Source organism: Salvelinus fontinalis, chromosome 15 (genome assembly GCF_029448725.1).
Source record: "Salvelinus fontinalis isolate EN_2023a chromosome 15, ASM2944872v1, whole genome shotgun sequence".
Lineage (NCBI taxonomy): Eukaryota > Metazoa > Chordata > Actinopteri > Salmoniformes > Salmonidae > Salvelinus > Salvelinus fontinalis.
The window spans coordinates 5,444,181-5,472,018 of NC_074679.1; the positions used below are offsets into that span (position 1 = coordinate 5,444,181).

The 27,838-nt window shown below is 45.7% G+C and overlaps 1 protein-coding gene across 5 annotated transcripts in view; it reads right to left on the reverse strand.

Moving 5' to 3' along the window:
- Positions 1-27,540, reverse strand: part of map4k5 (mitogen-activated protein kinase kinase kinase kinase 5) — a 99,965-nt gene extending 72,425 nt beyond the window's left edge. For 3 of the 5 annotated variants that reach the window (XM_055862519.1, XM_055862517.1, XM_055862518.1), the window contains exons 1-9: positions 27,363-27,539; positions 26,161-26,446; positions 18,327-18,384; positions 8,096-8,186; positions 5,290-5,354; positions 3,875-3,930; positions 3,390-3,437; positions 686-728; positions 507-579 (exon numbers count right to left, since the gene is read on the reverse strand). In XM_055862519.1, coding sequence (XP_055718494.1) covers positions 507-579; positions 686-728; positions 3,390-3,437; positions 3,875-3,930; positions 5,290-5,354; positions 8,096-8,186; positions 18,327-18,384; positions 26,161-26,268 — 542 coding nt within the window. In that variant the 5' untranslated portion in view covers positions 26,269-26,446; positions 27,363-27,539. Of the gene's footprint in view, positions 1-66; positions 265-506; positions 580-685; positions 729-3,389; positions 3,438-3,874; positions 3,931-5,289; positions 5,355-8,095; positions 8,187-18,326; positions 18,385-26,160; positions 26,447-27,362 lie in introns of those variants that run through there. The other 2 variants (XM_055862516.1, XM_055862520.1) reach the window with 2 other exon arrangements.
- Positions 27,541-27,838: the final 298 nt, after the last annotated feature.

Genomic DNA, 27,838 nt, shown 5'->3' on the forward strand with positions numbered 1-27,838 from the left:
AAAGTAGTTCACTATAATGGGAACAGGTAGCCATTTTGGGACAAACAGCCTCAGAGAAAGACTCACCAGTAAGGAGTCCCGACGGAGGACCGTCTCAGAGAAAGACTCACCAGTAAGGAGTCCCGACAGAGGACCGTCTCAGAGAAAGACTCACCAGTAAGGAGTCCCGACAGAGGACCGTCTCAGAGAAAGACTCACCAGTAAGGAGTCCCGACGGAGGACCGTCTCAGAGAAAGACTCACCAGTAAAGAGTCCCGACAGAGGACCGTCTCAGAGAAAGACTCACCAGTAAAGAGTCCCGACAGAGGACCGTCTCAGAGAAAGACTCACCAGTAAGGAGTCCCGACGGAGGACCGTCTCAGAGAAAGACTCACCAGTAAGGAGTCCCGACAGAGGACCGTCTCCGAGAAAGACTCACCAGTAAGGAGTCCCGACGGAGGACCGTCTCAGAGAAAGACTCACCAGTAAGGAGTCCCGACAGAGGACCGTCTCAGAGAAAGACTCACCAGTAAGGAGTCCCGATGAAGGACTTCCTCTTGGCAATGGTGGCTGTTATTTTGGCTGCTACTCCAAAATCAGCTGGAACAACAAGTGACAGGTCCTTTCAGATTATATAAACACATGAACACAGCCGAGGGTCACGAGATCGACCTTTACAGGTCTTCAAACAGGATGAATAGCTCACCCAGTTTCACATCCCCGTTGTCTGTTAAGAGGATATTAGCACCCTGAAGAGAAGAAGCCAAAACAACAGACCGTTAGTCTCTCAGCCGGAAAGTTCCATCGCGCTACAGAACTTAGAATTGCTGATCAAAACAAAGATAGTGATTTTGTGGAATCAGGAAATGTGTGGTGTTATTTCATCTTTGACTGGTTGCGAAAAAGCGATTGTAATCGTGTAGCTAGCAGGTATTGTATTTTGACTGTGGGGCAAAACTATAGTGAGGGAGTTGGTATTGTGGTGGCGGGGTTGGATTTTATTGACAGCTGTGTCTGGCTGCATTCTGTAGTGAGAGAAAGAGGAGAGAGAGAGAGAGGTGAAGAGGGCGTGAGAGATCAGAGAGAGAGAGAGAGAGGAGAAGAGAGGGCGAGAGAGAGCACAGAGAGGAGGAGAGAGGAGAGGGCGAGAGAGATCAGACAGAGAGAGAAAGAGAGAGGGCGAGAGAGCACAGAGAGAAAGAGAGGAGAAGAGGGCGAGAGAGCACAGAGAGAAAGTGAGAGGAGAGATGGAGCGAAAGGAGAGAGCAAAAGAGAGGGCGAGAAAGATTGGTAGAGAGAGCAGATAAGTTTACTTGCTTTGGCAATGTAAAAATTTGATAAGTTTACTTGCTTTGGCAATGTAAAAATTTGATAAGTTTACTTGCTTTGGCAATGTAAAAATTTGTTTCCCATGCCAATAAAGCTCTTTGAATTGTGTGTGTGTGTGTGTGTGTGTGTGTGTGTGTGTGTGTGTGTGTGTGTGTGTGTGTGTGTGTGTGTGTGTGAGAGAGAGAGAGCGCACAGAGACAGCAGAAACAGGAAACGACTGTGTGTACGATGGTAAAGCTGAGAGATCCTCTGCTAACACCACAAGAGAACAGCTATTATGAAATGGCTCGTGGGCAGCAGGGCACAGAAACACAACTGTAAAACTGTGTTTCTTATTGGATAAGCCCAGGTAACGCCTCCGTTTCAGTCCGTTTTCTTCCGTTTGATGTCTAATAGTGCTGAGTGATTTGTGCTTTTTGAAGTCGGTTCGGTTTCTGTTCGATTTGTTTAAAAAATATATATATATTTTTCCCCCGATGTCGGTTTTGATTATTTGAGTTGAATGCTGTTTACACAGAATAAAACAATTAATACACGTCCCATGATGGTATTAACCATCATTTATTCACATTAATAAAATATGACATTTGTTTTATTTGATGACAGAGATACTGCCTGTGCTGTCTGACAAAATCAGTCACATGCAACCCCCAGTACACTACGCCATACCCCCCCAGTACACTACGCCATACCCCCCCAGTACACTACGCCATACCCCCCCAGTACACTACGCCATACCCCCCCAGTACACTACGCCATACCCCCCCAGTACACTACGCCATACCCCCCCAGTACACTACGCCATACCCCCCCAGTACACTACGCCATACCCCCCCAGTACACTACGCCATACCCCCCCAGTACACTACGCCATACCCCCCCAGTACACTACGCCATACCCCCCCAGTACACTACGCCATACCCCCCCAGTACACTACGCCATACCCCCCCAGTACACCACGCCATACCCCCCCAGTACACCACGCCATACCCCCCCAGTACACCACGCCATACCCCCCCAGTACACCACGCCATACCCCCCACTACGCCATACCCCCCAGTACACTACGCCATACCCCCCAGTACGCCATACCCCCCAGTACACTACGCCATACCCCCCAGTACACTACGCCATACCCCCCAGTACACTACGCCATACCCCCCAGTACACTACGCCATACCCCCCAGTACACTACGCCATACCCCCCAGTACACTACGCCATACCCCCCAGTACACTACGCCATACCCCCCAGTACACTACGCCATACCCCCCAGTACACTACGCCATACCCCCCAGTACACTACGCCATACCCCCCAGTACACTACGCCATACCCCCCAGTACACTACGCCATACCCCCCCAGTACACTACGCCATACCCCCCCAGTACACTACGCCATACCCCCCCAGTACACTACGCCATACCCCCCACTACGCCATACCCCCCCAGTACACTACGCCATACCCCCCACTACGCCATACCCCCCCAGTACACTACGCCATACCCCCCACTACGCCATACCCCCCAGTACACTACGCCATACCCCCCACTACGCCATACCCCCCAGTACACTACGCCATACCCCCCAGTACACTACGCCATACCCCCCAGTTAGCCAGCCACTCGTTCTTCCTGTCACTTTCACTCACTCTGCAGAGATTACATGACACCATGCTTCTCATGTAGCCGAGTGGTTAGAGCGTTGGACTAGTAACCGAAAGGTTGCCAGATCAAATCCCCGAGTTGACAAGGTAAAAATCTGTCGTTCTGCCCCTGAACAAGGGCAGTTAACCCACTGTTCCCAGGTAGGCCGTCATTGAAAATAAGAATTTGTTCTTAACTGACTCGCAGAGTTAAATAAAAAGGTAATAAAAAAATAAAACAATTACAGCATCGGCACGAGGGGTTAAGATTGTAGACTGTGTGTTCTTACAACGTAAGTCACACCTCTGTCTGCAGCGAAGAGGAAGGTGTGAGAACAGACAGACAAGGCCTTCCGCTTTCCCTTCATTATGAACTAGCAGTGACGTTTCGTGAGCCAGTCTGTAGAAGACAGATAGAACGCGGATGGTGCCATACCTTGATGTCACGGTGCATCTTCCCCTTGCTGTGTAGGTATCCCAAACCCTGTGAATGGAAAAAGAGTCATGTGAGACTGGGCTGCAAATGGCCAACGTTGGGACACATCCTGAAGAGTAAAGAGAGTTAGTGTCTAACTAGAGCTGGTTTCCTGGATCTAGATTAAATCTAGGCCTATTTCTTATGTATCAGGCATCAAGCACTGATCCAAGATCAGGTCCTCCTTGTCCATTAAACCTCATTCATTGTGATCTAGGATCAGGTCCTCCCTGTCCATAATACCTCATTCATTATGATCTAGGATCAGGTCCTTCTCGTCCATATAACCTCATTCATTGTGATCTAGGATCAGGTCATTCATTGTGATCTAAAAGGAAAAACTCTGATCCTTAAAATCAGTACAGCTACTCTGAGACGGCTGCAGGAGTCGGCTGAATCTATGTCCAGAAAACTGGCCCTAAGAGGGTTGAACTAAGTGTAATTACCTGTATGGTCTCTCTGCAGACGTAGGCTATCTGAGGCTCTGACAGAGGCCCCGTCACTGGGAAATTAAAACATGATGGTTATTCTGCTGGTGCCCCAAAAGCCATTTCTACAGTTTATTATACACAGTATATACCAAAAGTATGTGGACACCCCTTTAAATTAGTGGATTCAGCTTTTTCAGCCACACCCGTTACAGACAGGTGTATAAAATGACCGAGCACACAGCCATGCATGTTGAAAGTCACAGAGTCAGTTAGACAAATGTCTGCCCTGCTAGAGCTGCTAGAGCTGCCCCATTCAACACTAAGTGCTGTTATTGTGAAGTGGAAACGTCTAGGAGCAACCACAGCACAGTCGTGAAGTGGTAGACCACACAAGCTAACAGAACGGAACCGCCGAGTGCTGATTTTTTTTTTCTGTCCTCGGTTGTAACACTCACTACAGAGTTCCAAACTGCCTCTGGAAGCAATGTCAGCACAATAACTGTTTGTCAGGAGCTTCATGAAATGGGTTTCCATGGCCGAGCAGCCGCATACAAACCTAAGATCACCATGCGCAATGCCAAGCGCCGGCTGGAGTGGTGTCAAGCTCGCCGCCATTGGACTCTGAAGGAGTGGAAAAGCATTCTCCGGAGTGATGAATCATGAATCACCACCTGGCAGACCGACGGGTGAATCTGGGTTCGGCGGATGCCAGGAGAACACTACCTGCACCATAGCATAGTGCCAACTGTAAAGTTTGGTGGAGGAGGAATAATGGTCTGGGGCTGTTTTTCATGGTTCGGGCCCCTTAGTTCCAGGGAAGGTAAATCTTACCGCTACAGCATACCATGACATTCTAGATGATTCTGTTTTTACAACTTTGTGGCAACAATCTGGGGAAAGCCCTTTCCTGTTTCAGAATGACAATACCACCATACATAAAGCAAGGTGCATAAAGAAATGGCTTGTCGAGATCGGTGTGGAAGAACTTGACTGGCCTACACAGAACCCGAGACAGCGACAGAGAGAGAGAGAGACAGAGAGAGAGACAGCGAGAGAGAGAGAGAGAGAGCGAGAGAGACAGCGAGAGAGAGAGCGAGAGCGAGAGCGAGAGAGAGAGCGAGAGAGACAGCGAGAGAGAGAGCGAGAGCGAGAGCGAGAGAGACAGCGAGAGAAACAGCGAGAGAGACAGCGAGAGCGAGAGAGACAGCGAGAGCGAGAGAGAGCGGTTAAGAGCGTTGAGCCAGTAACCAAAGACACGCTGGTTCAAATCCCCGAGCCGACTAGGTGAAAAACCTGCAGATGTGCCCTTGAGCAATCCACTTAACCATAATTTGCTACTGTAAGTGGCTCTGAATAAGAGCGTCTGCTAAATGATTAAAACGTTAAAAAAAAAGAGAAACGAGAGCGATATGAGCAGAATAACAACACACCGTGATATATGTCCTGTAGAGATCCTCCTCCACAGTACTCCATACAGATCCACAGCTTGTCACGGCTGATACAGGGAGGGAGAGGAGACGGTTACAATGACTTCAGAATACTAGTGTGTACAACAGAGACACAATAAAGGCACAGTATTACGCCTCTGATATACAGCGGATTGGTAGGAACCACGTCGCCATGAAAAGACCTCGTCTTAATATTCTCTGAGCTGACTGGTCTGTAGACTACATTATTATGCCTTGCTGGTTGCCTGCTGTGATAAAGCCTACGTCTCTCCTGACTAAATGGACATATAAACCAGATCAGAAGCTCTTAAGTCCTGTTAAACCTGCTGGAGGCCCCAGATCCTGGCGGTACAGGGCTGGGTCTATATACAGTGCCAGTATCCTCTTCCTGCTGTGCACTTTCCAACAGATTGTTTTAAATCAGCTTTTGTTCCCCCCCTCATAAACCCAAAGTAGGGATGGGGGATTGTAATCATTTAACTATTAAAATAAAATACATTTTTGTCAGATATCCCGGATAGTGGAAATATGTTTGTTATTTATATACAGAACCAGAAGACGATAAAATATATTTTAATTTGTTTAACACCTTTTTGGTTACTACATGATTCCATATGTGTTATTTCATAGTTTTGATGTCTTCACTATCATTCTACAATGTAAAAAAAATATTTAAAAAAAAAATAGAGAAACCCTTGAATGAGTAGGAGTCCAAACTTTTGACTGGTACTGTAAGTTTTCAGACCCTTTACTCAGTACTTTGTTGAAGCACCTTTGGCAGCGATAACAGCCTTGAGTCTTCTTGGGTATGATGCTACAAGCTTGGCACACCTGTATTTGGGGAGTTTCTCCCATTCTTCTCAGCAGATCCTCTCAAGCTCTGTCAGGTTGGATGGGGAGCGTCGCTGCACAGCTATTTTCAGGTCTCTCCAGAGATGTTCGATTGGGTTCAAGTCCGGGTTCTGGCTGGGCTACTCAAGGACATTCAGAGACTTGTCCCGAAGCCACTTCTACAATGTTTTGGCTGTGTGCTTAGGGCCGTTGTCCTGTTAGAAGGTGAACCTTCGCCCCAGTCTGTGGTCCTGTGCTTTCTGGAGTAAGTTTTCATCAAGGATCTCTCTGTACTTTGCTCTGTTCATCATTGCCTCAATCCTACCTAGCATCCCAGTCTCTGCCGCTGAAAAACATCCCCACAGTATGATGCTGCCACCTCCATGCTTCACTGTAGGGATGGTGCCAGGTTTCCTCTTGACGTGACGCTTGGCATTCAGGCCAATCTTGGTTTCATCAGACCAGAGAATCTTGTTTCTCATGGTCTGAGAGTCCTGTAAGTGCCTTTTGACAAACTCCAAGCGGGCTGTCATGTGCCATTTAATAAGGAGTGGCTTCTGTCTGGCTACTCTACCATAAAGGCCTGATTGGTGGACTTCTCCAGAGACAGTTGTGCTTCTGGAAGGTTCTCCCATCTCCAGAGGATCTCTGGAGCTCTGTCAGAGAAACCATCGGGTTCTTGGTCACCTCCCAGACCAAGGCTCTTCTCCCCCGATTGCTCAGTTTGGCCGAGCGGCCAGCTCTAGGAAGAGTCTTGGTGGTTCCAAACTTCTTCCGTTTTTGACCTCATGGCTTGGTTTTTGCTCTGACATGCACTGTCACCTGTGGGACCTTATATAGACAGGTGTGTGCCTTTCCAAATCATGTCCAATCAATTGAATTTACCACAGATGGACTCCAATCAAGTTGTAGAAACATCAAGGATGATCAATGGAAACAGGATGCACCTGAACTCAATTTAGAGACTCATAGCAAAAGGTCTGAATACTTATGTAAATTAGTTTTTCATTAATTTATTTTTTATACAATTTTCTTACATTTCTAAAAACCTGTGTTTTCCGTTTGTCATTATGGGTTATTGTTTGTCGATTTTATTTAATACATTTTAGAATAAGGCTGTAACATAAAGTGTAGAAAAAGGAAAGGGGTCTGAATACTTTGGGAATGCACTGTACATCTATGAGCAGGGCTGTGCCTATATAAGTCTATCATCAGGGCTGGCACCACTTGGCAGGGTTGTGCTAAGGCCATTCATAGGATAGTCCTGACGTCACTCAGCTACAGACTGCTAGAAGGTATTGAGTGTGGTCCTGGCTCTTACCAGAGGTAGCTTTGGGCCCCTGGTATCTAGTGTGGTCTTACCAGAGATAGCTCTGGGCCCCTGGTATTGAGTGTGGTCTTACCAGAGGTAGCTCTGGGCCCCTGGTATTGAGTGTGGTCTTACCAGAGGTAGCTCTGGGCCCCTGGTATTGAGTGTGGTCTTACCAGAGGTAGCTCTGGGCCCCTGGTATTGAGTGTGGTCTTACCAGAGGTAGCTCTGGGCCCCTGGTATTGAGTGTGGTCTTACCAGAGGTAGCTCTGGGCCCCTGGTATTGAGTGTGGTCTTACCAGAGGTAGCTCTGGGCCCCTGGTATTGAGTGTGGTCTTACCAGAGGTAGCTCTGGGCCCCTGGTATTGAGTGTGGTCTTACCAGAGGTAGCTTTGGGCCCCTGGTATTGAGTGTGGTCTTACCAGAGGTAGCTCTGGGCCCCTGGTATTGAGTGTGGTCTTACCAGAGGTAGCTCTGGGCCCCTGGTATTGAGTGTGGTCTTACCAGAGGTAGCTCTGGGCCCCTGGTATTGAGGGTGGTCAAGGCTCTTACCAGAGGTAGCTCTGGGCCCCTGGTATTCAGTGTGGTCTTGGCTCTTACCAGAAGTAGCTCTGGGCCCCTGGTATTGAGTGTTGTCTAGGCTCTTACCAGAGGTAGCTCCCGAAGTAGGCCACTATGTTGTGGTGCATGCATTCCTTCACCATGAAGATCTCCTGCTGGATGATGGAGAAGTCATCCCCTGGAAGCAGAGAGACAAACACAGCCAAATCAGATGTAGAAAAACACACAGAGAGACAGAGACAGACAAATAATGCATGCAGAGCAGAATTAGGCCGATACCCACTAATTATCAAAATCCAGAAAAGAGATGTTAAATTCTACAACCACCTAAAAGGAAGTGATTCCCAAACCTTCCATAACAAAGCCATCACCTACAGAGAGATGAACCTGGAGAAGAGTCCCCTTAGCAAGCTTGGCCTGGGGCTCTGTTCACAAACACAAACACACCCCACAGAGCCCCAGGACAGCAACACAATTAGACCCAACCAAATCACGAGAAACCAAAAAGATAATTATTTCCAATGTGTCAAGAAATTAACAAAAAAACAGAGCAAACTAGAATGCTATTTGGCCCTAAACAGAGAGTACACAGTGGCAGAATACCTGACCACTGTGACTGACCCAAACTTAAGGAAAGCTTTGACTATGTACGGACTCAGTGAGCGTAGCCTTGCTATTGAGAAAGGCCGCCGTAGGCAGAACTGGCTCTCAAGAGAAGACAGGCTATGTGCACACTGCCCACAAAATGAGGTGGAAACTGAGCTGCACTTCCTAATCTCCTGCCAAATGTATGACCATATTAGAGACACATATTTCCCTCAGATTACACAGATCCACAAAGAATTAGAAAAAAAAAAACCAATTTTGATAAACTCCCATATCTACTGGGTGAAATTCCACAGTGTGCCATCACAGCAGCAATATTTGTGACCTGTTGCCACAAGAAAAGGGCAACCAGTGAAGAACAAACACCATTGTAAATACAACCCATATTTATGCTTATTTATTTTCCCTTGTGTACTTTAACCATTTATACATTGTTAACAACACTGTATATATATAATATGACATTTGTAATGTCTTTATTGTTTTGAAACTTCTGTATGTGTAATGTTTACTGTTTATTGTTATTGTTTATTTCACTTTTGTATATTATCTACCTCACTTGCTTTGGCAATGTTAACACATGTTTCCCATGCCAATAAAGCCCCTTGAATTGAATTGAATTGAAGAGAGAGACACACAATAATATTACCCTTTGAGTAATGATAGGACTTGACAGAACTGCAGCAACAGTGATTATCAGACCATAAAGTTATGCTTCTAGACTTCATATTCAGTGGAGGTAAAATTAAACACGTATATTTTACAGATCACTAAAATCTTTCCCCTTGCCTTGCCAAGCTCCAAACCACAGACCCCTTTACTCCTCCGTTTCAATATGACCGGACGAATGACTACTTGTACAGGTTTATCGTACCACAACACGCTGCATATAAACTAAACCATGTCCTATAAAACTATTACGTACAGGGTTCACGTAATATCTAGTTCAGACTGTCTCTGATTCGCTTGAATTCCTAGAAATACACACTTAGAGTGTTTAGCTAGCTACTAGCTGCTGTAATTAATAAAGTACCACCACTGTAACATCTAGACTGGGTATCGGTAGAGTTGTGTGGACTTTATGCATCCCTTTAGTTGTATATTATAATTAGATATTTATTTCTTCCCCCCTTTCGGGTAAAAGGAAGTAGGAGTCTAACACTACGCACTGCAGCGACACCATCTGCTCTCAATTCAGCAGCAGTGAGACAGAGGTTACATCTCAACTGACACCCTATTCCCTATGGGGGCCCTGGCCAAAAGTAGTGCAACCTATTCCCTATGGGGGCTCTGGCCAAAAGTAGTGCAACCTATTCCCTATGGGGGCTCTGGCCAAAAGTAGTGCACCCTATTCCCTACGGGGGCTCTGGCCAAAAGTAGTGCACCCTATTCCCTACGGGGGCTCTGGCCAAAAGTAGTGCACCCTATTCCCTACGGGGGCTCTGGCCAAACGTAGTGCACCCTATTCCCTACGGGGGCTCTGGCCAAAAGTAGTGCACCCTATTCCCTACGGGGGCTCTGGCCAAAAGTAGTGCACCCTATTCCCTACGGGGGCTCTGGCCAAAAGTAGTGCACCCTATTCCCTACGGGGGCTCTGGCCAAAAGTAGTGCACCCTATTCCCTACGGGGGCTCTGGCCAAAAGTAGTGCACCCTATTCCCTACGGGGGCTCTGGCCAAAAGTAGTGCACCCTATTCCCTACGGGGGCTCTGGCCAAAAGTAGTGCACCCTATTCCCCATGGGCTCTGGCCAAAAGTAGTGCACTATACAGGGAATAGGGTGGCATGTGACACAGCCAGAGACAGACCTAGGAAGGAGACTAAGAGACCGGGCCCTGGAACACACCGACCACGTGGCGCTAGCCGGATACCGACCACGTGGCGCTAGCCGGATACCGACCACGTGGCGCTAGCCGGATACCGACCACGTGGCGCTAGCCGGATACCGACCACGTGGCGCTAGCCGGATACCGACCACGTGGCGCTAGCCGGATACCGACCACGTGGCGCTAGCCGGATACCGACCACGTGGCGCTAGCCGGATACCGACCACGTGGCGCTAGCCGGATACCGACCACGTGGCGCTAGCCGGATACCGACCACGTGGCGCTAGCCGGATACCGACCACGTGGCGCTAGCCGGATACCGACCACGTGGCGCTAGCCGGATACCGACCACGTGGCGCTAGCCGGATACCGACCACGTGGCGCTAGCCGGATACCGACCACGTGGCGCTAGCCGGATACCGACCACGTGGCGCTAGCCGGATACCGACCACGTGGCGCTAGCCGGATACCGACCACGTGGCGCTAGCCGGATACCGACCACGTGGCGCTAGTTGGATATCGACCACGTGGCGCTAGCTGGATATCGACCACGTGGCGCTAGTTGGATATCGACCACGTGGCGCTAGTTGGATATCGACCACGTGGCGCTAGCTGGATATCGACCACGTGGCGCTAGCTGGATATCGACCACGTGGCGCTAGTTGGATATCGACCATGTGGCGCTAGCTGGATATCGACCATGTGGCGCTAGTTGCTTCCTCACTCTGCTAGGAGGCTACCATCAGCTGTGGTTTCTAGACTACAGAGCTACGGACACATCATCTTGTTCCAGGATTGTTTTAAACATGGTGGTACTGCTGATTAAGGCGTTACAGCTAGGAGCTACAATATTTATACACATATTATTATTTTTTTTAAAGGTGGCGAAACGTATCTCCCATTCTTTGGGGAGAACCCCGTCATATATCGTTATTAAGGTCTGATCCAGATCAGCAGTCCAACTAGGAGATGCTTGATACATACTCTCATGTCAGGGACCATGAGATCTCCCGTGTGTGTGTGTGTGTGTGTGGGGGGTGTGTGGTGTGTGTAAAAATATGCTCAGTAAAGAGCAGCATAGCTACAAGCTGCAGCAGACATTGTTCAAGAGAGAATACATTTCTCAAGTAAAAAGTTTGCTGCCTTTGGACTAGGGGGATGTGCACGGTTATTGTGATACCCGAACGGACGTCAGTGTTCGAATACTAGTGTGAAAAATGCCTATTTAAAAAAACACTGAAAAGGCTTTTTCTAAAAATTAAATGATCCATGTGACATTGTTACATACAATGGATATACCGTACCGTGACATTTCAAATTATTAATTGAATAAAACAAACTTGTCAAATGTAGTTATGATGTGCACCCGAGGAAAATAAATAAAAAGATCGGTCGCCTTCACATGTGTAGCTTGTTGTTTATCTCGGCCAATCGAAGCAGCAAAGAGTTTCAATGTGTAGCAAGTGGAGTGAGAGTTCACTAATACAATATAAGATGGAATAAAATGACAGAATTAAAAGTTAGTGAAATGAGAAGGAGTAGGCTACAACGAGCAACCAACCGGTGGGCTGTTTGATCTGAATGGGGTTGGGGGGGGGGGGGGGAAGAACACGATACCTCAATTAGCCTAGCTAGCTATAGCTGTCTAGGTTCTCTAAGCTACTCCAGTCAAGACAGACACTATTATACGGGCTGATGAATACGCCGAACAAAAAATATATATAAAAACGCAACATGCAACAATTTCAAAAAATTGGACTGTTACAGTTCATAAGGAAATCCGTCAATTGAAATAAATTAATTAGGGCCCCACGAGAGGCGCAGCGGTCTAAGGCACTGCTTGAGTCGTCACTACAGACCCGGGTTTGATCCTAGGCTGTGTAACAAATTGCCGTGACCGGGGAGTCCCATTGGACGGCGCACAATTGGCCCAGCATCGTTCAGGTTAGGGGAGGGTTTGGCCTGGAGGGGCATTACTTGGCTCATCGCGCTCTAGTGACACCTTGTGGTGTGCCGGGCGTCTGCAGGCTGACTATGGTCATCAGTTGACTAGTTCCGGGTTTAGCGGGCGGGTGTTAAGAAGCGCGGTTTGGCGGGTCATGTTTTAGAGGACGCGTGACTCGACCGACGCCTCTCCCAAGCCCATTGGAGAATTGCAGCGATGAGACAACACCGTAATTGGATCGCAGTTGGATATCACGAAATTGGGGAGAAAAAGGGGGGAAAATAAACAAATAAACTGCTAAAATAATTTAATAAAATAATATATATATATACAAAAAAATTTGCTATAGACTTCACATGACTGGGAATAAAGATACGAATCTTTTGGTCACAGATCCTTTTTTGTTTTTTTAAGTAGGGGCGTGGATCAGAAAACCAGTCAACCTGACATCTCCTTTGCATAGAATTGATCAGGCTTGTACACAGTGTCACTCTACCGTGACAGGCAATCACTATTTACTGCTGCAGAAGTGATGCTTTTCCTTCATTTTTTCGATTCGGTCAGGGGAGAGGACAGGTATAGCCTGGTCCCAGATCTGTTTGCTGCTCATTGTCAACCAAGTGACAAGGGAGTTGGCATGATAGCACAAACAGACAAGCACTAAGGCTATACGAGCACAGGTCCACAGACAGGGTGGGTTTGAAGATGGGGAAGATGAAGAGCTGGGCCACTATTAAAGTGTCTCAGAGAAGAAATGCTGATTTAGGATCAACTCCCCTCCTGTCCATATAATGGTATTCATTCAGTTTACAATTGGCTCATTAATCCCCCTCCTCTCCCCTGTAACTATTCCCCAGGTCGTTGCTGCAAATGAGAACGTGTTCTCAGTCAACTTACCTGGTAAAATAACGGTAAAATAAATTAAAAATAAATAAAAAAATAACCCCTCCTATGCTTTATGGACACAGCCCTGACGTTCCAGTGAGGAATACATTTTGAATATAAGAGAACTAGTGTGCATGACTCAAAAGAGTCCGAGTTAGCAGCCCTGTCTACTGAAGTGAAGACATCCTACTGTGGGCTCTGTGACAGAAACACAGACAACCGGATGTCTGTTGCAACGGCCTGCCTCACAAATGACACACTATTCAGAGCCCTTGTTAAAACCATTTAAAACGTAAGAGCACCTTCCTCAGAGCTGTGAGAGCAGGGTAAAGCTGCACGTGTTAGCGAGCTAGAGAAACAAACAAGCTTTATAAATAGCTCTCATTACTGAGAATCACCTGGCGAAGCTCAATTTAACGCTAGCTTTAAATCCTCTTACCCTTACTGTACTGCTCTCGTCTCTATTGACACTAGACAGACGCATACACAACAGACTAAATGTGTACTACACTACTCCAAGACAAGAGGGGCTTCACAGTTCAGTGTTTTTACTGGCAGGAACTGAGGAATTCTACAGAAACCAGTAACCTCATACATACGAACTGCTAGAAATAGACTACTGTAGTAGTACCATTCACATAAAGCACTTCTGACATGGCTTACATTTATAGAGGTGAATCCATAGGCCTACATATAGAGAGGTAAGAGCCTAATGTCAATATAACAGCCGTCCTTATTGCCCAGAACTGTACATGTCTTGTTTTAACAGTGCAGAGATGACCTGTTGACCCTGCCATTACAGATTTGGAGCCAATAAGAGGCCAGGGAACCATACACATTTGAGCAAGAGGCCCATTTCAGCGAGTTATTGGGAGGCGCCGAAGAGCACAACAAGGTCTTCCTCCCATATGGCCCCCTACTCTCTAATATAGGGACAACTACCCATAAGGCACTGGTAAACAAAAAAACAGTACCACATCTATAGGGAATAGGGAGCCATTAGGGAGCCAGAGCGACCAACAAGTAAAGCGACCCACTATCTTCTCATGTTGCTGGAAGCCTCAAAGACAGGTCACTTCCTGTTAGAATGAGCACTTCCCTAAGAGATTAAGAAACCAGTTGATGCGTCTTAAACGGCACCCTAGTACCTATGGGGGCTTTGGTCAAATGTAGTGCACTATATAGGGAATAGGGTGCAGTCTTCGATGCAGACACCAGCTCTGCCTCCGCACGAACCACAGGACTTTTTAAGAGTATGAGACATGTTGTTTTTCCTCACACCTCTAGTCAGCGTAGAAGAAGAGGTGAAATTGGAGGAACACAAATAATACATCATTTAAAACTTGTATAGCGGCTTTTCAAAAGAATCTCAAAGCGCATTTAAAAAACACATTGAAATGCTGGAGATTGAAAAGCCTCTAGTCGGCTTCAGATGAAGTTTCACCGATAAGCGATATTCAATAAAAGAAAGCATAGGGAAAAAAATGGAATCTCAATCTTAACTGAACATAAGAATACGATTCCCTTGGTTACTGACAATCTCATGACGTGTCACTATGGTCACCGTGTAAGAAAACACCTGAAACATTATTTCTTGGATAACTGCTTTGGATGGCAATTTGAGAAACGACACTAATTTCCCCACTGTAAAACAGTAATATCGGCAGATATATCAGTAAAGTTTTGTATATAGGTTAAAAACTAAATAGATATTTTTTTTTTTTTAAAGAGCACAGTTTGAAAAATATGGCAAATAGAAATCAAACCGGGTGGCCATCAGAAATAGATGGGAGAGGTTGAGGGTAGAAGAAGGACAGGAGAATGAACAAAATAGAACTATTGTAAAATAGACTGTGTCCATGAAATGTATATAGTATGTATGAGCTGAAAATACAGGCCACCGTGCTGTTGTTCACTAGTTTACTCCAACTGGGGGAAGGGTTTGAGGGTAATTAAGAAAACGTTTTATTTTTTTATTTTAAGATATGAATATATTTATATGTTTATGTACAGTTGAAGTCGGAAGTTTACATACACTTAGGTTGGAGTCATTAAAACCCGTTATTCAACCACTCCACAAATTTCTTGATAACAAATTATAGTTTTGGAAAGTCGGTTAGGACATCTACTTTGTGCAAGACAAGTAATTTTTCCAACAATTGTTTACAGACAGATTATTTCACAATTCCAGTGGGTCAGAAGTTTACATACACTAAGTTGACTGTGCCTTTAAACAGCTTGGAAAATTCCAGAAAATTATGTCATGGCTTTGGAAGCTTCCGATAGGCTAATTGACATAATTTGAGTCAATTGGAGGTGTACCTGTGGATGTATTTCAAGGCCTACCTTCAAACACAGTGCCTTTTCGTTTGACATCATGGGAAAATCAAAAGAAATCAGCCAAGACATGAGAAAAAAATTGTTGTTAAATTGTAGACTTCCACAAGTCTGGTTCATCCTTGGGAGCAATTTCCAAACGCCTGAAGGTACCACATTCATCTGTACAAACAATAGTACGCAAGTATAAACACCATGGGACCACGCGGCCGTCATACCGCTCAGGAAGGAGACGCGTTCTGTCTCCTAGAGATGAACGCACTTTGGTGCGAAAAGTGCAAATCCATCCCAGAACAACAGCAAAGGACCTTGTGAAGATGCTGGAGGAAACAGGTACAAAAATATCTATATCCACAGAAAAATTAGTCCTTTTATCGATATAACCTGAAAGACCGCTCAGCAAGGAAGAAGCCACTGCTCCAAAACCGCCACAAAGCCAGACTACGGTTTGCAACTGCACATGGGGACAAAGACCCTACTTTTTGGAGAAATGTCCTCTGGTCTGAATAAACAAAAATAGAACTGTTTGGCCATAACGACCATCATTATGTTTGGAGGAAAAAGGGGGAGGCTTGCAAGTCGAAGAACACCATCCCAACCGTGAAGCACAGGGGGTGGCAGCATCATGTTGTGGGGGTGCTTTGTTGCAGGAGGGACTGGTGCACTTCACAAAATAGATGGCATCATGAGGAAAGAGGAAAATGATGTGGATATATTGAAGCAACATCTCAAGACATCAGTTAGGAAGTTAAAGCTTGATCGCAAATGGGTCTTCCAAATGGACAATGACCCCAAGCATACTTCCAAAGTTGTGGCAAAATGGCTTAAGGACAACAAAGTCAAGGTATTGGAGTGTCCATCACAAAGCCCTGACCTCAATCCTTTAGAAAATTTGTGGGCAGAACTGAAAAAGCGTGTGCGAGCAAAGAGGCCTACAAACCTGACTCAGTTACACCAGCTCTGTCAGGAGGAATGGGCCAAAATTCACCCAACTTCTTGTGGGAAGCTTGTGGAAGGCTACCCGAAACATTTGACCCAAGTTAAACAATTTAAAGGCAATGCTACCAAATACTAATTGAGTGTATGTAAACTTCTGACCCACTGGGAATGTGATGAAATAAATAAAAGCTGATACAAACCATTCTCTCTACTATTATTCTGACATTTCACATTTTTTTAATAAAGTGGTGGTCCTAACTGACCTAAGACAGGTAATTTTTACTAGGATTAAATGTCAGGAATTGTGAAAAACAGTTTAAATGCATTTGGCTAAGGTGTATGTAAACTTCAACTGTATGTATGTACACACACCCGATCAAAAGTTGTACAACATCTACTCATTCCAGGGTTTTTCTTTATTTTTACTATTTTCTACATTGTAGAATAATAGTGAAGACATCAAAAATATTAAATAACACATATGGAATCATGTAGTAACCCAAAAAGTGTTAAAATATATAAAAAATATATATTTGAGATTTGAGATTCTTGAAATAGCCACCCCTTTGCCTTGATGACAGCTTTGCACACTCTTGGCATTCTCTCAACCAGCTTCATAAGGTACCTGGAATGTCTTTCAATTATCAAGTGTGCCTCCTTAAAAAGTAAATTTGTGGGGGCCTCCCGGGTGGCGCAGTGGTCTAGGGAACTGCAGCGCTAGCTGCGCCACCAGAGACTCTGGGTTCGAGCCCAGGCTCCGTCGCAGCCGGCCGCGACCGGGAGGTCCGTGGGGCGACGCACAATTGGCATAGCGTCGTCCGGGTAAGGGAGGGTTTGGCCGGTAGGGATATCCTTGTCTCATCGCGCACCAGCGACTCCTGTGGCGGGCCGGGCGAAGTGTGCGCTAATCAAGGGAGCAAGGTGCACGGTGTTTCCTCCGACACATTGGTGCGGCTTCCGGGTTGGAGGCGCGCTGTGTTAAGAAGCAGTGCGGCTTGGTTGGGTTGTGTTTCGGAGGACGCATGGCTTTCGACCTTAGTCTCTCCCGAGCCCGTACAGGAGTTGTAGCGATGAGACAAGGGTTAATTAGGTTAAGGTTAATTACTAACAATTGGATACCACGAAATTGGGGAGAAAAAGGGGTATAATTTATTTTTAAAATAAAATAAAAAAAGGTTCATTTGTGGTATTTCTTTCCTTCTTAACGCATTTATTTATTTATTTAAACTAGGCAAGTCAGTTAAGTTGTACCTAAGAAGGTAAACTAAACTATTCACTATCATACAGGATATAGTTATATTGGCGCTAGGACGCTAGGCTAAGCTAAGATGCTAAGCTAAGCTAAGACGCTAGGCTAAGCTAAGACGCTAGGCTCCCGAGTGGCACAGAGTTCTAAGGCACTGCATGTCAGCGCTCGAGACGTCACTACAGACCCTGGTTCGATTCCAGGCTGTATCACAACCGGCCGTGATTGGGAGTACCATAGGGCCCAGCGTCGTCCCGGTTTGGCTGGGGTAGGCCGTCATTGTAATTAAGAATTTGTTCTTAACTGACTTGCCTGGTTAAATAAAGGCAAAAATAAATAAAATAATATCCTGTTAACCACAAATAAATGTTATTAAATCATCAATTTGTAAGTCGCTCTGGATAAGAGCGTCTGCTAAATGACTTAAATGTAAATGTTTAATATTTTGAGTTTCTTTAAATCCTTCAGAGTTAATTATGGGGTCATTTTTCATGCATACAGTAAGTAGACAGGAATTGTAGTTATATCCAACTCACCTGGCTCCAGTTTAATAATCTTGACAGCAGCAAGCTCTCCCGTTTGGATATTTCGAGCCTGAAAGAGAGAATAAGAGTGTGGACCGGGGAGCCAGTCAGTGTTGGGGAATAATAGTCACCCAATATCATGAAACCCCTGTTATCAGATAGGCCTATATTGGGGGGGCAGAATTAAAATTCAAACTGTAAAATTATGTTACTGTATATCCCTATTCATTAGTCACGAGTTAGTTCAGTTCAAATGGGACTGTGGTTCTTCATACGGGTACTGACCAAACCAGAGAGACACCACCAGACAGTCCTGAAATGTTTAGGTCATGATTCAGTGTTTCCATCTGGGCCGGAGGAAGTAGGTTCGCCATCAGCCTCAAATCTAGCTCAAGACGCTAGGCTAGGATATGTCTCCTAAAGGAGTCCTCGTACAGAGCTTTCGGGAAAGCATTCAGAGCCCTTGACTTTTTACACATTTTATTACGTTACAGCCTTATTCTAAAATGGATTTAATTAGATTTTATCACCATTCCACACAATACCTCATAATGCTGAAGCATAAACAGGTTTTCAGAAATTTTTGCAAATTATCACATGTACACAAGTATTCAGCCCATCTACTCAGTACTTTGTTGACGCACCATTGGCAGCGATTAGCCTCAAATCTTCTTGGGTATGACGCTACAAGCTTGGCACACGTGTATTTTGGGGAGTTTCTCCCATTCTTCTCTGCAGATCCTATCAAGCTGTCAGGTTGGACGGGGAGTGTCGCTGCACAGCTATTTTCAGGTCTCTCCAGAGATGTTTGATCGGGTTCAAGTCCGTGCTCTGGCTGGGTCACTCAAGAACATTCCGACTTGTCCCGAAGCCACTCCTGCGTTGTCTTGGCCTGTGTGCTTAGGGCCGTTGTCCCGTTGGAAGGTTAACCTTCGACCCAGTCGGAGGTCCCGAGTGCTCTGGAGAAGCTTTTCATCAAGGATCTCTATACCCCTTTCCCGCGATCCTGACTAGTCTCCCTGTCCCTGCCGCTGAAAAACATCCCCACAGCATGATGCCGCCGCCAAGATTCACCGTAGGGATAGTGCCAGGTTTCCTCCAGATGTGACGCTTGCATTCAGGTCAAAGAGTTCAATCTTGGTTTCATCAGACCAGAGAATCTTGTTTCTCATCAAACCAAATTTTATTTGTCACATACACATGGTTAGCAGATGTTAATGCGAGCGTAGCGAAATGCTTGTGCTTCTAGTTCCGACAATGCAGTAATAACCAACGAGTAATCTAACCTAACAATTCCACAACTACTACCTTATACACACAAGTGTAAAGGGATAAAGAATATGTACATAAAGATATATGAATGAGTGATGGTACAGAACGCCATAGACAAGATGCAGTAGATGGTATAGAGTACAGTATATACATATGAGATGAGTAATGTAGGGTATATAAACATAGTGGCATAGTTCAAAGTGGCTAGTGATACATGTATTACATAAAGATGGCAAGATGCAGTAGATGATATAGTAGATGCAGTAGATGATATAGTACATGCAGCAAGATGCAGTAGATGATATAGTAGATGCAGCAAGATGCAGTAGTTCTCATGGTCAGAGTCTTGAGGTGCCTTTTGGCAAACTCCAAGCGGGCTGTCATGTGCCTTTTACAGAGAAGTGGCTTCCGTCTGGCTACTCAACCATAAAGGCCTGATTGGTGGAGTGCTGCAGAGATGGGAGAACCTTCCAGAAGGACAACCACCTCCACAAAGGAACTCTGAAGCTCTGTCAGAGTGACCATCAGGTTCTTGGTCACGTACCTGACCAAGGCCCTTCTCCCCCAATTGCTCAGTTTGGCCGGGCGGACAGCTCTAGGAAGAGTCTTGGTGGTTCCAAACTTCTTCCATTTAAGAATGATGGAGGCCACTTTTCTTGGAGACCTTCAAATGGTACAGAAATGTTTTGGTACCCTTCACCAGATATGTGCCTTGACACAATCCTGTCTCGGAGCTCTTACGGACAATTCCTTCGATCTCACGGCTTGGTTTTTACTCGGACATGCACTGTCAACTGGGGGACCTTATATAGACAGGTGTGTGCCTTTCAAAATCATATCCAATCAATTGAATTTACCACAGGTGGACTCCAATCATGTTGTAGAAACATCAAGGATGATCAATGGAAACAGGATGCACCGGAGCTCAGTTGAGTCTCATAAAGGGTCTGAATACTTATGTAAATAAGGTTTCATGCCTCCCGAGTGGCGCAGTGGTCTAAGGTACTGCATCGCAGTGCTGGCTGTGCCACCTGAGGTTCTGGGTTCGAGTCCAGGCTCTGTCGCAGCCGGCCGCGACACCGTTCAAGCTATATTACTGTTGTTTGTCCCTCTTGAGACACCGTAGCAACATCATTGCCATTATTAGCCAGTAATACAATTTCACAGCTAGCAATGTTGTTTGGTGCAGTACTTGACCAGTGAAATGTGAAAACTAGGAGTGCACTGCAGACAGAAGGACCTAGCTGCTACACTCTCCCCTGTCTCATTGAATGACAGAAAACACTGCATTGAAAAACACTATCCATAGTTCCCACCCCTACTGTTGACAAATCACGACAAAGGGGAGTAGACATCGGCTACCGAACATCGACTTTACTCAAGAAAATAATGTGCGAGCAAAAGGCCCCAAAAAAAACCTGCCGAACACCAAAACGTCACTAAATTTCGGCATAATATAATGCGAACTGTTTCGACTGTTCATGCTTGCAGATAGCCATTGACTTCCAGTCGCGAAACTACCTCTTAACTTCCTTCATAATGGACAGAGACATAAAAATGGTATGCACGACTTCAATCGGACTCGGGGGAAGTCGATAAAGGGCCAGGGCCTTCCGAGTGGCGCAGTGGTCTAAGGCAGTACTAGCTGTGCCACTAGACATTCTGAGTTCGAGTCCAGGCTCTGTCACAGCCGGCCGGGAGACCAACAGGTCGACGCAGAATTGGCCCAGCGTCGTCCGGGTTAGAGGAGGGTTTGACCGGCAGGGATGTCCTTGTGCCATCGCGCACTAGCGACTCCTGTGGCGGGCCGGGCGCAGTGCACGCTGACACAGTCGCCAGGTGTACGGTGTTTCCTCCGACACATTGGTGCGGCTGGCTTCCCGGGTTAAGTGGGCGTTGTGTCAAGAAGCAGTGCGGCTTGGTTGGGTCGTGTTACGGAGGACGCATGACTCTCGACCTTCGCCTCTCCCGAGTCCGTACGGGAGTTGCAGCGATGAAACAAGACTGTAACTACCAATTGGATACCACGAAAAGGGGGCTTAAAAAATACATAAATCTCAAAGTATCCCTTTAAGATATACAAACAACATCACACAAGACATACAGAGACAAGGCAAAGCTGTGATACTGTATGTGCAAAAGGTTTTGTACTTATGTTGAACTTAAGACAGCAGGTAGCCTAGTGGTGAGAGCGTTGGGCCAGTAACCGAAAGGTTGCTAGATCGAATCCCCGAGCTGACAAGGTAAAAATCTGTCGTACTGTGGCAGTTAACCCATAATGCCTTCATTGTAAATAAGATTTTGCTCTTAACTGACTTGTTTAGTTAAAGGTAAAAATAAAATTGAAATAAAAATAGGCTAATTGATTTCAGGATAAAAAGCAAAAGTCCATTATTTTGTCTTAGCCAAGTCCCTCCACCCCCACAGCCAAGTCCCTCCACCCCCACAGCCAAGTCCCTCCACCCCCACAGCCAAGTCCCTCCACCCCCACAGCCAAGTCCCTCCACCCCCACAGCCAAGTCCCTCCACCCCCACAGCCAAGTCCCTCCACCCCCACAGCCAAGTCCCTCCACCCCCACAGCCAAGTCCCTCCACCCCCACAGCCAAGTCCCTCCACCCCCACAGCCAAGTCCCTCCACCCCCACAGCCAAGTCCCTCCACCCCCACAGCCAAGTCCCTCCACCCCCACAGCCAAGTCCCTCCACCCCCACAGCCAAGTCCCTCTACCCCCACAGCCAAGTCCCTCTACCCCCACAGCCAAGTCCCTCTACCCCCACAGCCAAGTCCCTCCACCCCCACAGCCAAGTCCCTCCACCCCCACAGCCAAGTCCCTCCACCCCCACAGCCAAGTCCCTCCACCCCCACAGCCAAGTCCCTCCACCCCCACAGCCAAGTCCCTCCACCCCCACAGCCAAGTCCCTCTACCCCCACAGCCAAGTCCCTCTACCCCCACAGCCAAGTCCCTCTACCCCCACAGCCAAGTCCCTCTACCCCCACAGCCAAGTCCCTCTACCCCCACAGCCAAGTCCCTCTACCCCCACAGCCAAGTCCCTCTACCCCCACAGCCAAGTCCCTCTACCCCCACAGCCAAGTCCCTCTACCCCCACAGCCAAGTCCCTCTACCCCCACAGCCAAGTCCCTCTACCCCCACAGCCAAGTCCCTCGACCCCCACAGCCAAGTCCCTCTACCCCCACAGCCAAGTCCCTCTACCCCCACAGCCAAGTCCCTCTACCCCCACAGCCAAGTCCCTCTACCCCCACAGCCAAGTCCCTCTACCCCCACAGCCAAGTCCCTCTACCCCCACAGCCAAGTCCCTCTACCCCCACAGCCAAGTCCCTCCACCCCCACAGCCAAGTCCCTCCACCCCCACAGCCAAGTCCCGCCACCCCCCCACACACACACATACACAGCCAAGTCCCGCAACACCTACACACAGCCAAGTTCCGCCACACACACACAGCCAAGTCCCGCCACACACACACAGCCATGTTCCGCCACACACACACAGCCATGTCCTGCCACACACACACACACAGCCATGTCCCGCCACACACACACACAGAGCCAAGTCCCGCCACACACAGAGCCAAGTCCCGCCACACACACAGCCAAGTCCCACCACACACACACAGCCAATTCCCGCCACCCCCACCACACGTGTCCCTCTCTAGTATTGCACTCTGATAGAGATGCTCAGTCTACTTTCATTGAATTTCCACAAAGGGAGGATTCATCGCTCCAAGAGGTCCACGAACTACCTTCCTGTTCAAACCGGTGTTACATTTCTCAAATTAAAGTTTGCACATTACAACAAAATCAGTCCAGGATAAAATATGAATAAGTAAAATATTGTCGGTTTGATCTTCAATACTGATTCACCTCCCCATTTATAGACTTGGGACAATAAACAGACAGAGATAGATGAAAGTCCAGGGATAGAATTGAAGGATTTTGGGCACTGGCAAGCCTGGCTAGTAGACCACAATTTTCACTACATCAGTTATAAAAACCTGTGCCATGAGATTACTTAAAAAGACCCAATTTTACTTTCTGGAAGGCTAGTTGGGAACATTTTCTACAAGCCTGGTCTGATAAGTACTAGCTTCGGGCTAGCATAAAATGTCCATCCCTGGATGAAACACACTTTTCATCAAAAAAAAAAGAGACGAGCCAAGTAACAAAACAACCAATCAAACTCAACCCTCATGGGTTTACTTCCTGGTCCTCTCAATTTGACAAATATCTCCAACACATCTGTGCCCTACAGCAGACCAACATCATTGTTTAGGGGGGAGGGACTTTTCAAATTTGAAGTATTTCCCGCTGTCAGTACAGCAAAGAACACTCCCACACGGGTCACATGTTTAGACAAGGACCTGATCGTATTTCACTCTGCCTGCCGTAGTCCTGGTCTGCATATCAAATGGCACCCTATTCCCTATTTAGCCCTATGTGCTCTGGTCAGAAATAGTGCACTAAATAGGGAGCCATTTGGAACTTGGCTTGCGTGTTCATGGCTCTCTCTGGGAAAATACCAGGCACCGCATTCCACCAGTGGCCTGCCTCGGCTGTGGGGGTGTCTGGGGTGGGACTGGCCTTCCACAGATTACTTTGTGAGGCGAGGGCTTGACAGACTAGCTGCTTCAACTTTCACACACTGGAGCAAATCGGTAGCCAAGTCATCCATTACAAATAGGTAAACAAGAACACTTTAAAAAAATTATAATTATAATAATTGTTTAAATGCAACTGTCTGCACAATTGTGATTTTGAACTTGGGAACAGACAGGAAAATGTCTAGATTAGAAGGCTCAAATCCGATCCAATAAATTGTCCCTTTGTTAAGTAAATAAACTCTCTCTCTCTCCTCAAAGCTTTGCCAGGAAAATGGGAGCTGGATCACTCCTAGCTTTCCCTACCAATCCATCTAGCTTCTACTTTAACCACATGCTCCATCAAACAATAACAGAGGTGGGGGGGGGTTGCAGTACAACTGCTTTATTACATAGGGTATTTCCCAAGTGGCACCCTAGTCCCTATATAGTGCACTACTTTTAACCAGGGCCTGCATAGGCGCACTGGTCAAAAGTAGTGCTCTATGTATGGACTAGGGTGCCATTTGGGAAATAACCATGGGTTACTACAAGGTTACAGATGCATCCTACAATAAATAGTCTGGTGGTTCATACTGGGAGGACTAAATACAACACAGGGCCACTATGAAAAAACGTCATGAGAAAAGTTCAGGTTTTTCTGGCAGTGAATAACTTCAAGAAGGGCATTGGGTTGCCCAAATGATTCCTTCTTCCCAGTTATAAAATCAGTGTGCTGTGTAGATCGTCGCTATCGTAGAACGATTCTGGTTCTGACTGTACAGCCAAGTACGTGGACCTGCTTAGCAATGTTCTGACTAACGTCATCAAAACATATGAAAGACCTTCGTGAGTAAAGATAATGGTTCAATCCATCCCGTGTAGCTACTACCTGATAGAATAAATAGGTTAGACGTAGAAACTTCTATTCCATGTCGTTGCTACATCACGTGTGGAATTTTCCTTGTTGCTACATAAAAAAAAGACAACAACAAAAACAGGAAATCAACTCCAGGTGATTTTTTTTTTTAATTTAAGAAATATGTTAATGTATCCCACGCATAGTAGAGATACACGACGTGAAATTTGAAATGACTGTTTTAGTCTAACATTATATCTGTTTGGGATTCTTGCGGTCAAATTTGCAGTCTACAAATTATTTGTAATTATGTTCCACCCCTCCAACTATCCGCTCAAGAAAAAAAAGTGAATGAAAAAAAAAAACGTCCCGCGGGTGAATCGAGTTGAAGATCCCTGCGGTAGACTGCTGTGTCCTTCAGCTACTGTATTAGGAACCAAAAACACTGGAGTGATAACATGGTGGGCAGATGCTAAACACATCAGGAGTAAATGAAAGCCTTTGTGGTAGGTGACTCATCACTCTAAAATAAATCCTCGACAAAACTTCACAAGACAGCTCCCGTCAAAACAGGCAAAAGAATAAAAAAATATATAAAATGGATAACTAAGAGCTTGATAACGTACCTAGGTATACGTTTTCTATTGACTTCAGGCTGCAAAAAAATAGTTTAAAACAGATAACAAAATACTTCACATGCCATGTAGATGAGCATTCATTTTAGTTTCCATTCAAAAACTAAAATGCCCCTGTAACTACTGGCAAACTGACAACTGTAAAGGTTCAGTGCTTTGCATCAAGGTGCTAGTAGGCTATACAACATACACACCGCCATCACAGAACTTTACTAACATCTTGAATATAAAAGCTTTAACACATTGCGAGAAAGAGAGAAATGAACTACAGGCCTGGGGGAGTGAAATCCTACCTTGACAACTTCATGTCAGTAACTCTGGCCAGATTTCAATAGGAATTAGATAGGGGATAGAAGCACTCAAGCACAGGGATCTCGTGCCTCTCAACAGATGTGTGTGCTTGTTTTGGTTAGACAAAGATCTAAATTCAGAACAACCAAATCTAATACAGACTGTTTATTCAGTTTGATGGTAGCTTCAAAAATACCTTGTATACGTCTCCATATGTGCCGCTCCCAACTCGTTGAATAAGCTCGAAATCCTGCTGTGGGTTTTTTCTTTGAATTTCTCCACTAGGTCTTGGAAAGATATCCATAGCAGCTAGCTAATTGGCTGGATAGCTTGTCAACACCTAGTTACTTTACATTTAGCTAACTAGTTAGCTTGTGCAAATACACGTCACTATCATTCGAGAGGAGTACTTCAAGTTGTGATAACTTGCTTCTCTAAAGCTGCAGAAGTGCTGCTTCCAAATCTGGCCTCTGGTCCATTTCCTGCCAATGAGACAGAGAAGAAAAGAACAGTTAATGAGGAAACCTCTAGCTAATAGCTTGGTGCCTTGAACTGCACACACACACACACGTAGTATTGTTAAATACTGCACAATTTAAACACTTGCCCACCAATCCCCCCTTCCCCCTTCCCCAAAACACGTAAATATTGGACTATAAATTGTGCCTTCCATTAATATACTAATGCTATAATGTTCATTATACTCTGACATTTACTTTATGTTCGTATTCTTAGATTTTATCATTTATTTTTGTTGTTGCATTGTTGAGAAGGTACATGCAAGTAACGTTAAGCATTTCGTTGGACGGTGAGTTCTACTATGTGTATCCTGTACATACTACTAATGAAACTTGAAACTTTAAGGTAGCTACAAACCACAGATATAATTTCACAACACAGACAGTCAAGAATCAATTTATTCGCTGGCCAGCCGGTTAGGTTAGGTTGAGGATAGCAAGCTAGCTAACAGTAACTAACTTCCAAGCAGCTAACGTTAGCTACGAAAACGTCAGCAGATAAACAATAGATTGATCATTGAATTTATATAACGTTATAGTTCAACAAAATTGCTAACCGTCCACAACGTTACAGTTCATCAAATTAGCTAGTTACTATAGTTACCGGAGCGATAAACTGTTTTTCAAAACGTAATGTTAGCTAAACTTCTGGTTGTCATCCTCCTTGTCTAATTAATAAAGTTACTAATTCAGACATGGGACAACAGACGAGTGCAATTAACTACCATGTAGAAACTAACAAGTGTTTCGGCCTTCCACTCCATGACCAGGAATTGGCAGCCTTGCTTGGAGCTAACGTTACTAGCTATCTATTTAGCATCCCCCCCCAACTAACATTAGCTAACTAACCGTTAGCTAATCCAACGTATGCTCCACTTACCAATTACTCCATATACGTTTGACATACGAAAAGTCATATGTTCAATTCCTTTTCATCCCCCCCAAAAATAAGGTATTATTTATTCCTCAGAGAAAGTGTAAACTTCTTGCTGGCTGCTCACTCAGCAACGGCAAAAAGTATCTCGGCTGGAAGTCCAACCTCACGTGTTGTCACGTCATTTCCTCTTGTTGACAGGACGAGCTGCTACTAACTAGGGAAAATGTACTTTATGCCACGCATGCATTCAACTGTAAAGGTTAACTAGATTGCAAGATAACAACAACTAGCATAATTGAATCGATCAAAAATCTATTGAAAGCATTGTTGTTGTCAAGAGGTAATGACTGTCACTCTGATAAATGATGTGCGACTACTGCCACCTAGCGATGCAAGCAGGCAACTGTAACAGAGAAGACGATTTAGCAGTGTAAAACTATATAAATTCCTGTATAAATTACAACTCAAATTTGAGATGA